At 43.6% G+C, this 12,732-nt stretch overlaps 1 protein-coding gene across 5 annotated transcripts in view; it reads left to right on the forward strand.

The window, feature by feature from the left end:
• The window catches only part of LOC144770772 (phospholipase A2 inhibitor gamma subunit B-like), a 686,557-nt gene extending 674,115 nt beyond the window's left edge, over positions 1-12,442 (forward strand). For all 5 annotated transcript variants that reach the window (XR_013599011.1, XR_013599010.1, XM_078655520.1 and 2 more), the window contains one exon: positions 9,856-12,442. Coding sequence is in view for 3 of the 5 variants with exons in the window: in XM_078655520.1 (XP_078511646.1) it covers positions 9,856-10,046 (191 nt within the window). In the remaining 2 variants the exon portion in view is untranslated. The remainder of the gene's footprint in view (positions 1-9,855) is intronic.
• Positions 12,443-12,732: the final 290 nt, after the last annotated feature.

A 12,732-nucleotide genomic window follows, 5' to 3' on the forward strand; every position in this document is an offset into this window, starting at 1 on the left:
ATACCTCAAGTATAACATTTGCATGAAAGTACAAAATGAGATACACAAATCTAATAATGTACGACATGAGGTATCATTAGCATGAGCAGAAATACAATAATATATTAAACATTACTACTACATACCCCATCCCCCTCCCTTAGGGAAACAAAGCATGGTTTAGGTGAATAAAACCAAAGCAACAAAGAAGGGTGGTCACACCCACAACCTCCCCATACATGGGTACCCCATAGGGTATGCACCCTGGTAAACAAAGGCGAGAGTAGACACAGACCCTTGGGAAAAAAATACAACATAAAAGTTCCCCAAATCAAGGCATGGTGACACTGAAAATATGATAGAGCTCCTAACTCAAAGTCCTACCAACAAGAAACCCTTGGCCATGAGTTGCAAGCAAGTAGACTTCAACAGGAGCATAGTGTGCAAAATGAAAGGATGCCCAAACATTCACCACAGAAAAATAGGGAACAACACAGGGTACCAACCCTGTAAAATAAAACACCATCCCCAACATAGGGTACACAAGAGGATAATAGGAACAGCACAGAGTATTAACCCAGTAAAATAAAACAACCTCCTCTAATTAGGGTACACCGCAGGGTAATCAACCTGGGAGCTGATATGGGCATTGACTACCCACAAACACCATAAAAAAAACAACCTCCCCTAAATAGGGTACACCGCAGGGTAAAAATGCCCTGGAAAGAAAAAAACTGCACGAAATCCTCTAAAAAGGCACAACTTCCCCAAATAAAGGTACACTACAGGGTACTAACCCTGGAAAAATCAAAAACCTCCCCACAACCTACATTTAACATAAAATAGGAGCACTCGCTCCCACAAACTCCCCAAGGATGGGTACACTCTTTGCTTGAAAATTATAATTGTAACTGACATAGGTGTTCATTACAAGGTACACTTCCCCAAATAAGGGTACACCATAGGGAAATAATCACCCTAGGAAACTAAATTAGAGCATTTGACTGGCCCCCACAATCTCTCAAAACTAGACTTGAGCACTCACAGCTCAGACTAACCGATGATACAACCTCCCCATGACAGAGTAAGCATCATACACTTCCCCAAATAAGGGTACACCATAGTGAAATAATCACCCTAGGAAACTAAATTGGAGCATTTGACTGGCCCCACAATCTCTCAAAACTAGACTTGGGCACCCACAGCTCTCACACTAACTGATGAAACAACCTCCCCATGACAGAGTAAGCATCACCCTAAAAACTGAATTGAGTTACTGACTGTCCCAACAACTCCGCCACACACATAACAGGTGTAAACGGCAGAAAGAAGTCTCTCACCCGACATTTAAACACACACAGAAACCTCCATCCGAAAGCTGCATGTAGCGGTCGCTTTCCAATATACAGCGGCGCAATCCAGTTCAAAGTTGTAAATAATCAACTAAAACAGTCATTGGATGTGAGGACCAGAGTTAGATGGTAGAGTCAGCAAGGAGGATCGCTAATGTCTCCATACGGCAAACACAGACTAAGGACATAGCGTGATCTGATGCGAAGAGCTGAAGAGACCGAAAAACAGGAAAATGAAAAGTCTCACCATTTTCTTGAAGCGACCATAGATTGTGCACTGGTGACATTTACTCCACATAAGGTGGGAACATGGAATACCACAAGAGGGCCGATTAAATAAAACTTCTTAACCAAGTACAGCGAAAACAGCAGCAGTATACGTCCACGGACTGCTTTTGAACTGTAAAGGGTTGAACGGCACCAGACGTAGTTAGTAAACAAACTGGAACGCTTGATGCTTTTCCCAACAAAAAAATGGTAGCACGCATTAGTGACGCCGCGCCGGATGACTCCCGGCCTCACCGTGCACCAAAACGTCCTCAACAGCCAGGATCCTGGAGGACAGACGTCATAGGAGAACAGATGGAGACAAGACCGAGAAAGCAGGTAAGAATGCGCGTGCTGGTGCTTGGATTGAGCTTGCTAAATAGACAAAAGAAATGCCCAACCTCCTCGTGTCTTGATAGTACAATTATTATAACAAGACCAAATGTAAATTAATCAAACCTGGTCAGGTACTTTTATTTATACCCATCACTCATCAGTTTACTTTTTTAGAAAGTGTATGTTTTTTCTAGGCAAAAAAAGATATGTACATTTATGACATCACATAACCAAACTTAAACACTTTTGACAAAAAACATACGTGAAGACTTACATCCAAATGACATAAACATTAAATATTAACAATTCATCTCCTCAATAATTGCGAATCAAATCCTTTTTCTTAAAATAAACAGAAACAAAGCAAAGTTGGATCACAAGAGTAACAATGTGTAAATATGTATTTCACAGTATCAATAAATGGTAGAATGACTCTTGTTGTAGTGCCGACGCGTTTCAGGTTCGAGTGACAAGTTCTCGAACCCTCATCAGGGCTTTGTTAATTCTCTGTGTACGATGCAAAAAAAACAATAAAGTTTTATTGACAACCTGTTGGCCTCAAAAATACCACTCATCTTTTCTATTGAATCTTTGGAAACTACCTTTATCAGTAAGGCTGGCGGCGTTTTCATTGATGCCTACTGGCAAACGTTGTTCTCAATTTCAGATTTCTGAAAATGAATAAAGCGCAAACTATATAAACAATGTTGGCAACCTACATGCTGTTCGCGGTTGCAAGTGTATCTTAATTTTACATACCTCCATGTGCACCGTCCGGCGCCTCTTGGAGGGAGGAGGCCGTGATAGCTGTGTCAACAGTCCTAATTTAAAAGAAGGAATTATGTATCGGCTTATTTGGCTTTTTACGGAAGAGCTCACTGATATGTGTGCCGTTGCTCAACAACCATGACCTCATACCTTATTAATGTGTCCCAGTTCACATTGGCATATTAGTGGTCAATCCGGGGCTGTTGATTGTGTTTCAGACCTATCGAGAATGAAGGACTAGTTAAAAGCAATCTGGGGACAAATTGTTCTACTAGACAACGTGGATCTGATTTCAGTGTCAACGTAAAACAAGCATACCTGTGCTTCAAGAAGCGAATGTGTTGTCTCCCTCGTTATATATTCAAAGGAATTGGCCCGGTGGGGTCTGTTGTTTTTACTCGTCTATTATTGCGCACTGAAAAAGGGGTGAAGAATAACATGCCCTTAATGTATCTCAGAGGACAAGCGGTACGCTCTCAATATTCAAAGCCGATTTCGCTTCTTCCTACCTTGATGCGTTCCTCGCTTCCTCAGCTGCCCGGCTCGAAATGGCTCGCCTCGCTACTGGTGGCGGCCATCTTACCCGATTATAAAACTCCTTACTTGCCAGTCACAAGGATTATGGGACGTGTAGTTTGTTGACGCAAACCATGGAAACGTTTCAAGATATACCAAATATTGGTTGCCGTTTCATATCCTAGACATGAGATTTCGGATTATTATTACACACGTTGCATTATATTTCAGATTGTAGGGGGGTTCAGAACCGAATTCTTGCGCAATATTCGTCAAAACAAAACCTATAGTCACACGTTGCATTATATTTCAGATTGTAGGGGGGGGGTTCAGAACCGAATTCTTGCGCAATATTCGTCAAAACAAAACCTATAGTCGAATTGCATCTGTGGAACAACCGGCACGTATTATTCCTGAACTGTTGTGACCAATTACTGCTACTTCCTTAAAGGGAATTTTAAATCAAGCCAATGCGAGTGACACCTGCGTTTACAACCTAGACAATTCAGTCATGCTATTCAAACCTGTCAGTGTGCTATTAAATTTAAGAATAAGGTATGCTTCTTTTTTCAACAACAACTTGTCAACATCTGCAGGGCGCTGTGCAGTACCCATTGTGTATAGTACTGACCATTCAAAGTCATTTTCAGAATGGGACTTTTCCACATAGTGCTCGACCATGGGGGCAGTTAGTACCTTGTTTTTAATCCGTGACCTGTGCTGGCTGATGCGTAGATTTACTTGCTGAATCGTTTTACCAATGTAAATCTTTTTACATGGACAAATTATCACATATATGACATTTTTAGTCCTGCAATTCGAGAATCCAGAGTGTTTCCACTTGGTTCCTTGATGTTCGAATTCACTTCCCTCAATTGTGTTTGGACATGCGACACAATTGCCGCATCTATGGTGCCCATCAATCGGCTTCATATTCCATATTGCAAGGAGGTCATGCTTGGGTTTAGGCTGTACTAGGTTGGCCCTTACTAGTTGCTGCCCAATACTTTTGTTCTTTTTGTATGCAAAAATTGGGCGCGGGAACGGGCATTCTAACCCCTCAAGAAGATGCCAGTTTTTAAGGATAGTTTGCCTCATCTTGTGTGTGTCAGAACCAAATGTGGTCACGCACACCAGACGATCTAGTTCTTTCTTCTCTTTTGTTTGTAACAAACAATCCCGCGGCGTAAAGCGTGCTCTTTTATAGGAGTGTTTGAGTAGTTTTTTGGTGTAACCCCTATGGATCATTTCCTTGCAAAATGTCTGGGCATGGTGATCAAAATCACTAACCTCCGTGCAATTTCTGCGAATCCGCAGCAATTGCCCGTAGGGTAGATTTGCTTTTAAGTTCCTGGGGTGGTGGCTTCTGTGGTGCAGGATAGTATTTTTGTCCGTTGATTTCTTATGAAGTGAAGTTTTTATGCAGCCATTCAAACAGTTCCACGTCCAAAAAAGTCATTTTGGTGGAACTTGCTTCCATGGAAAACTTGATGTCATTATGTCTTTCATTGATCCATTCGTGGAACGCCAATAGTTCCGCCTGGCTCCCCTGCCACAGGAGCCAGACGTCATCTATATAGCGCCACCAGTGTACAATGTTCTCAATGTATGGGTTGTTATTATCAATTAATCTCATTTCATATTGTGCCATGTACAGCACTGCCATTTCTGGGGCTTAAGGACACCCCATGGCCGTGCCCTTCACTTGCATATAAAAACGTTCTTTGAATGAGAAATAATTCTTTTTAAGAGCTATTTCTGCCAGTCGCAGAATAAAACTCATTGGTACCCAGAGTATACGTTCATGGACTGCTTTTGAACTGTAAAGGGTTGAACGGCACCAGACGTAGTTAGTAAACAAACTGGAACACTTGATGCTTTTCCCAACAAAAAAATAGTAGCACGCATTAGTGACGCCGCGCCGGATGGCTCCCGGCCTCACCGTGCACCAAAACGTCCTCAACAGCCAGGATCCTGGAGGACAGACGTCATAGGAGAACAGATAGAGGCAAGACCCAGAAAGCAGGTAAGAATGCGCGTACTGGTGCTTGGATTGAGCTTGCGGCGCAAATTCAAATGTTGCTGCTCATGGCGCCTTTTCAAATGTAGCGTGAAGCATGGCAAACTGTCAAACACACCACAGAGGCACTCACCGACAATACGGGTGTCCCAAATAGTCTCTAATATAGAAGTTAGAGACGTCGTCACTCGCAGTACCTTTAAAACACGGAACCGACAAGTGCCTGCCTCACATAAAAGTCACACGCGCAGTGACAGTTAAGGTCCAGCGTTCATGAAGTAGCGCACTCCAACACCACATGCATCCTCCGTGAAATGCCACAAAAGTCGGCGCTGATGTCCCACGCAGGCCAAATGGTGCCGGTTGGTGTCAAAATGATGCTGCCAATTTTCTCCTGTTGCCAGTGTTATTGACCATGATGCAGTTTCCTCTTCCAACTGTGGTCAATAACGAGATGTACCTCACTCACCAACCTATTTCATGAGGTTACACCGGAGATTGTTAGTAGACTGGTAGGTGATGACATAAGAAACGCCCAGGTTGCAGGCTGTCCAGGTAGTACAGGACACTGGTGAGGTGTTACATTTGAGTTCCAAAGGAGGTTTTGAAAGTCCTTAATGTCCTTGGTTTCTTGTCTTTAGGTTCCTTGTCTTTTAGTTCCTTCGTTCCTTGGTTGTCGTTACTCCACGCATAGGTTCAGAATCGTCGCCAAGTTGTGGTAAAGGAAGATACAGAGTCCAGCTGTATAGTTAGATAATCCTTTATTGTAGCTTGCTTCTAGGATAGATGAGTAGGAGAAGATAGGAAGTACAGATGTAACCCCACCAGGAGCAATCTCCAAGCAGCTCAGCCTGAGTTGACCAACTGACACTTTGAGCCAGAGAGACACCCAGGCATTCTATGATGTCATGGTACATTCTACTTAATGGAGAACAGTAGAGAAGTCATTTACTACACAGCACCAACTTGCTGGCAGAACCTGAAAGGCTGTAACTCAGGACTCAAGGGCCTTCAATAGATGTGACTGATAGGTTTTAAGTGTAGTGACTCAGACATTACAAAACCTATATCTGTCATGAGGGGCGCAAGCAAGCACCACCTTACACAGGCTGAATTGGCTAACCCGTAGCCTGAGTTTCAGTGGACTCCATGGGTAGTCCAATACTTGCTGCAGCAATGGGAGACCCCAGATCTAGCTAAGTCTTGAATACCTTGGTACCATGTACTAGTGACCATTATGGGTACACCAGTAGCCACATGTGAAAGTAAAAAAGGACTTACCAAAGCCATTTTGGGAGAGTGAGCATAGATGCTGGAGTCCAAACAACAGTCAAAACACACTGACACCAGGCATAAAGTGGGGGTTACCATGAAAGCAGATCCTACTTTCTTACAGTGCACACGCAGGGTTCATTGGTGGATGCTTCAACTCATTGCCAGCATTGAGTTAGGAGCATGCATATGCAGTTTATCTTACTCAGTTCTCTTTAATGCCTCCACCATGTAACTGCCCAGCCAGCATCATCACTTCAGCAACTGTTCTTCTCGTTGCCTAGGACACCTTACATTCCACCTGATGCCCACAGAAATCTAATGAGTTACATCATAGTTGAAGAGATATGAACACATTTTAGGACAATAGAATGTTGAACGCTCCATTGCAGAGGAGTGCTCTGGGCTTCTTCGGGCCCGGTAGAAGCCCGCAAAACAACATTCTAATGTTGTTTTTTATTCACAGCTGTGCTGTGAACAAATGCCTCTCGGGGTCTGAGGAGTTTTTAAACCCCTCGGGCTTCGAGAGACCTTTGTGTTTACCAATTAGAACATTCTGCACTCTGCGACAGAATGTTCGAAAAACCGTAGAGCCCGCTAGGTCAGGCTCTAAGGCCATAATAACACACAGGCCACAACAGAGATCTTGCCTCTTAGGTCTGCCTGTGGCCTATTACAAACGAGCAGGTGCTGACCCCGGGTCGCAACAGTGAAACTCCTCCAGATGTTGTTGCAGACACGCCCAGGCCTTGGTCACTGCCTTTCAATGCAGCTCGTGCCTTGAGCCGTTCTGCTGTTAGAACAGCCTCACCCAACCTCAGCACGTTGCTGCCTCTGCTTGTTTAGGACAATGTCTTCTTGATGCTAGAACACCTCCAGTGTCTTTCCAGAGCAGTTAGTCAGCTCTCCCTCCTCGTAGTAAGATGCAGACAGCCTTTCTGGCAAGTTCAGCATCTTCCTCAGATTACTGGTCCCAAACTTGTCAAGGTGAGTCTGTGGTCAGTACCAAACTGCAGAGCTCAAGTAAATCTCCCAGTCCACCATTGGTGTGACCATTGGTCTGGAACTACAGGTGGAAATCTCAACATATTTACTGAAAGTTGCTGCCGTGTCGAAATGCCCAGGTTGCAAATAGTCTTTGTTCATTACAGAAGTTATTTTCTGTGACCAGTACTGACATTTTGTGAATTGCACACTAACCATTCCACCCAGAATATTTGTGACAAGTGTGGCCAGGAAGGTGGGGCAAACTGAAAGTCTCCTGTCTGGAGCAACCCAAAACAAGAGTACAAAAGCAAAGGATGCTGCCCCTCTTACCTAGAGAACAGTGGGCCAGGACGAAACAGGGGTAGTCCCTAGCTTAAAGGGATGGTCTGTCTACTTTCAAATTGCAGCAACACTCTATTGTCTGACTAACTGAAACAGCTGTGTGCGATGTTCTTTGGGAAGCTCTGTGATATCCATTTGCTTTCTGGTTTCTCCCTCCAAGCCTCCATCTTGGCTACAATAGAGAATATGTCTGAAACAAAATGGAACCTGTTGTGATTGTAGCCACGTGCACTATCTTGCTCTTCACCTGCATTCTTCACTCAGAGGCAGGGCACGCAAATACAACATTTACACATGTGTAGTACACATGCATGCATCATAATGATAATAATAATAAAGGAATTTGGAAAACGCATGGTTACGCCATCTCGGCGTGTCCCCGTGCTAAGGTGAGAAGGGAGGAAGCAGCCCGGGCTACGTTTACAAGGCAACTGCGGGATTAACTTAAAAACAGATAGGTTTTAAGCGCCTCTCTGAATTTACCTTCAGAGGTCTCCATCCGGAGTTTTAGCTGGAGTTCATTCCAGTTCTCAGCTGCCAAGAACCGGAAGGATCTGCCTCGCATTCTGGCCTTCTTCACCTTTGGTATTTTCATCAGCAGTCCCGCTCGATCTCAGGGACCTTCCCGGCACATAGCTGGTGACAAGATCCCTCAGCTAAGAGGGACCAGTTCCCTTGGTGATATGATGGCAAGTACAGAGTGCCTTAAACATTACTCTTTTCCTTACTGGTCGCCAATGCAAGGTATCCAGGTCTCTTTTGGAAGTAGCCCTCCTCGGCTGCATAAGAACCAGCCATGCGGCGGCATTCTGCATAACCTGTAATCTACCAAGACATTTAGCAGTGGCACCCAGATGGAGTATGTTGCCATAATCTAGGCGAGACGTTATAAGGGCGTGGACCAACGTCTTTCTTGCCTCTATTGGAAGGAGATCCATCGTTTTGCGTACGTTTTTTTAGAGCTCAAAAACATTTCCCCACTACGCGTCTGGTGTGCACTTCATAGGAAAGAGTGGGGTCCAACCAAACCCCAAGGTTTTTCGCCTGGGTGCATGGTATAGGAGTCGGGCCCAGGCTCGGAGGCCACCAAGCCGACGTCCAACCTGCCGGATCTCCCCCTACCACAAGCACCTCTGTCTTGTTGCCATTGAGTTTCAGGCAGCTCTTAGCCATCCAGGAGGCAAGCTCCTGCATGCATGCCCTGAAATTAGAGGCTGCCACGTCCGGTGCCTGAGACAGGGAGATCACCAGCTGGGTATCGTCGGCGTAAGAGAAGAGACGACCCCCAAACCAAAGCCCTGCGCTATCTCCGCCACCGGAGTTACATACAGGTTGAACAGGGTAGGGCTCAGGGCAGAGCCCTGAGGCACACCCTGCTCCAGTTTAAAGTCATTCATTCTTCTTATGGATGAGTAAAGGACTCGGTTAAAAGCGACAGACAGAACATTTTGAAATGGAAGAGCGGCCAATAGGCTAGTCTCCCAAAGCAAACATGGTAAAAAGGGTTGTTATATTAAACTGGAATTATTATAATAATGTATCAAGAACAATTTCTCTCCCAACACCATGAATCCTCTACAGGTCGGGAAATGACCGTAGTCGCTCTCATAATAATGGAAGGTGCACTTGGTGTGCCCTCCTGACCAGAGGATCTCAGTTAACATGTTAACAGTTCTGGAACGGCCTAAGTGCACTCACATGATCTCTTCGTGTGTTCTGGGGTGGTGAGGGTATGTCGCGAGGGGGAGTTACACGCAAAAACACATGCTCTCCAGAGCCATGCAGAGGACCTCAGTCCGTCCCAACAATGAACTTTTTAAATATAGTTTTATATTTTGCACTTGAAAAGGCCGCAGTTTTAATGTATTTTGACAACAATATAAAGCGTAGAATATTTATTTAAAAATTGAATATAAGTTTAAAGTTAAAAAGAAAATCTGAAACGTTGTGGTGTGAATTTATTGATATCATGTAGTGCTGATAACAACATAATAACATAAATGTTTTCTGGTGCAGGTGGAAGGTTTGCTAAAATTGCCATACGTGGCTGTGGGAGTAAAGACGTCTGTGAAGATCGTAGCTCCGAGATTGCTTACAGCCCCCATATCTCAGTATTCAAAAAGGTGTGCAGTGACAGCACCACAATCCGTCCGGAGCACAGCCTCTTCCTTACAGCCGCCATCTCTCTTTGGGTGAAACTTTTCTAGCTTCATTGCAGAGCCCTGGATCCTGAGAAGGAGTCAACACCAGGACCCTCATGTATCAAGGGACCTCATATCTTTCTGTGCTTGAAGGTGTCAGCCTTGAGTGATGGACTACAATGACGACTTATCTGCTTCCATTCATCAAACACTTTCAGTCATTGCTGTGCCATTGAATCCTAACCTATGTCTAATAGTTAGGTCAGTCTATTCACTAGCAGATTGCCCCCTTTAGTTCCTTGAAGTCCTGTTGTAGCACGACCCATTCATCACCATGTATGCAGGAGAGAGTGAGGCACCGTTGCAATATGTGAAAAAGATGGGTGATAAAGTGATCTGATGCACAACCGAGCTACACAGACTTGATCTCATTTCCGAAATAGTCCCCAAAACGTTATGCGCCAACCAACTAAAAGTCAGAATGGAACCTGCACTTTAAAACTGTTCCAAGTGTAGTGTGTTGCTCAGTATTGCACCTACGTGCTGTGCAAGCAAATATTTCCATCTATGGGCAGTAGAGCATGCACCTCAGTTCCCTGTTTTACATCAGATGATATAGAATATATTTTGTTTCATTCTATGTCTAGTACAGTTTTTTCTTAGCGTGGTAGGCTCTTTTGTCTCCTCTACTGATTGCAAGGTCTACTGAGCAGTATCTTTTGACTTTTTGATTTTTCCTTTGTTTCATCAGGCAGCGTATAACAGTTTCATCGTTCACATTACATACTGAACCTGCAGTTTATGGTACAGAAGTTAAGCAGATGCTGTCACCTCTTATGACATCTGCTATGTGGTTAGCTCCAGATCTAATTTTATTTTATTTGTTCATGCATTCGTGAGCGCTCTTTCACCAAATGTTCATGGCACTAGGATAAACAAACTCATATATGATGAAGCATGCTACTATCAGAGTGGGTGAGGTTTATATATAAAAAGTTTTTCTTTTTCCTATCTCTAAGTGCGGTGGAGTACACATGTATCTCTGTATCGTTATCACACGGGTTTATAAGGGAGGATACTATTTAGGTCAAGCTTTCTTCAAATTCCCTCTGATAGTCAATCAGGTTCAGGACAAACCCTCACTCCTAGATCCTGGCTTCCAGGTAGTGTTGTTGCACTATTTTGTTGAGTTCTGCACTACCAGTAGTGTTGGAGGGCCCTTGGTGATGGTCCGTTAAAGCGTAGCCCATCACTGGAGAGCTTGACCCAACTTGTTCCTTGGCACAGGTTGCCTGACCCAGGTGGCTACAGTGGTTGATGAGTGCCTTTCAGCGCAAATTGTAGAACGTGTAGCCTATCACAAGCCCGGCACTTGCAGATTGGTTTTAAATTGCCACATGCTGTCAGCAGTTCCTTCTTCTTTTCACGGTTAAAAACAAAAAAGTCTGAAAACAAGCATACCTAATTGAACCAATCCATATTGCCCATTAGTATGCATAGACGCTTGTAATTTCATGGTGTTTTGTACCATTTACAATAGAGGGTTCACCTGGCTTAATTGCTGCCCCTGCTGTTGATACAAAGTTGTCACACACCTTATTTATAGCCATCTTATATTATTGATTAGTTAAGACCACAGAAAGGTGTGTGTATACGCTAGAAAACGGAGGGCCTGGTTTGCCTCATCTGTTTAGACTAGAGCCAACACTCTTGTTTCCACAGACCATCTCTGTTTAGATCAGACATTCTAATGTACTGCTCAGGACCCCCAGGACAAGCCTGCTAACCCAGGACAGCAAAAACATAAAAAAAGACTGCCATAGCCTGGAAGATAACTCCCATGGATTATGCCCATTGGTTTCTAAGGAGGCACATTCTCAGCAGCGATAACGATCTCCACTAGGCAGGTGGAGAATTCCAACTAAGGAGGGCCTTAGTATCCCGGGGCAATGAGTACATGCCTCCATTGCCATAGCAGAAAACAGTACAGCTCACAAAACGCTAAATAAGCCATGAGTCCTTTGATTACGTCGATTACTGTAATACAAGATCTAAAAACATTTCAGAACTACAGAACTAGATCTAACTCTCACAATGCCTCTAGGCATTGGCTGTCCCATTCATTGATCTTAGGAAAAGGACTAGTACTAGACGTATTTATGTCACTGCATATGTTAGGGAGGAAGGATATTTAGAAACTGTGCATCAGAATACAAGTGGGTGCTCCATAAACCATTTAGATTCTATAACCCACATTAACATGTTCAATTAATATTATGATTACTGTTCTAATACTGTAACGAGACTCTGTTTACCAGCATGTGGGGAGAAGCCTTCTTTCTTTCTTTTATTTAATGGATTTTAATTCTGTTGTAAGATTATTACTACTTACCTCTGGTCACAATTGCTGAGAGTGCATTTTTTGTTTGATGCGTTTATGTTATTAAACCATTTCTTTAACATCTCTGTTTGGTGAGACAAATATGTACAGTTCTTGTTTAACAGAATCATATGAAAACTGGTGTTGGTTACATTTGGAGGATTTAAAGAAGTACCTAGAAAACAATAAAACATGCAAATATTCCACACTCTATTAACAACAGGGAAGAGTCTGCAGGCTTGCACTGATGTTGGACATGAATATAGATCATCATATGCACAAAGATTCTCGGCATCCGACTTTATTCAAGATCTACTGGAATTCCTTGCACTTAAGGGCAATGAACTGGAGGCTGGCACATCAAGGGTGGTT

The sequence above is a fragment of the Lissotriton helveticus genome, chromosome 7 (assembly GCF_964261635.1).
Source record: "Lissotriton helveticus chromosome 7, aLisHel1.1, whole genome shotgun sequence".
Classification (NCBI taxonomy): domain Eukaryota; kingdom Metazoa; phylum Chordata; class Amphibia; order Caudata; family Salamandridae; genus Lissotriton; species Lissotriton helveticus.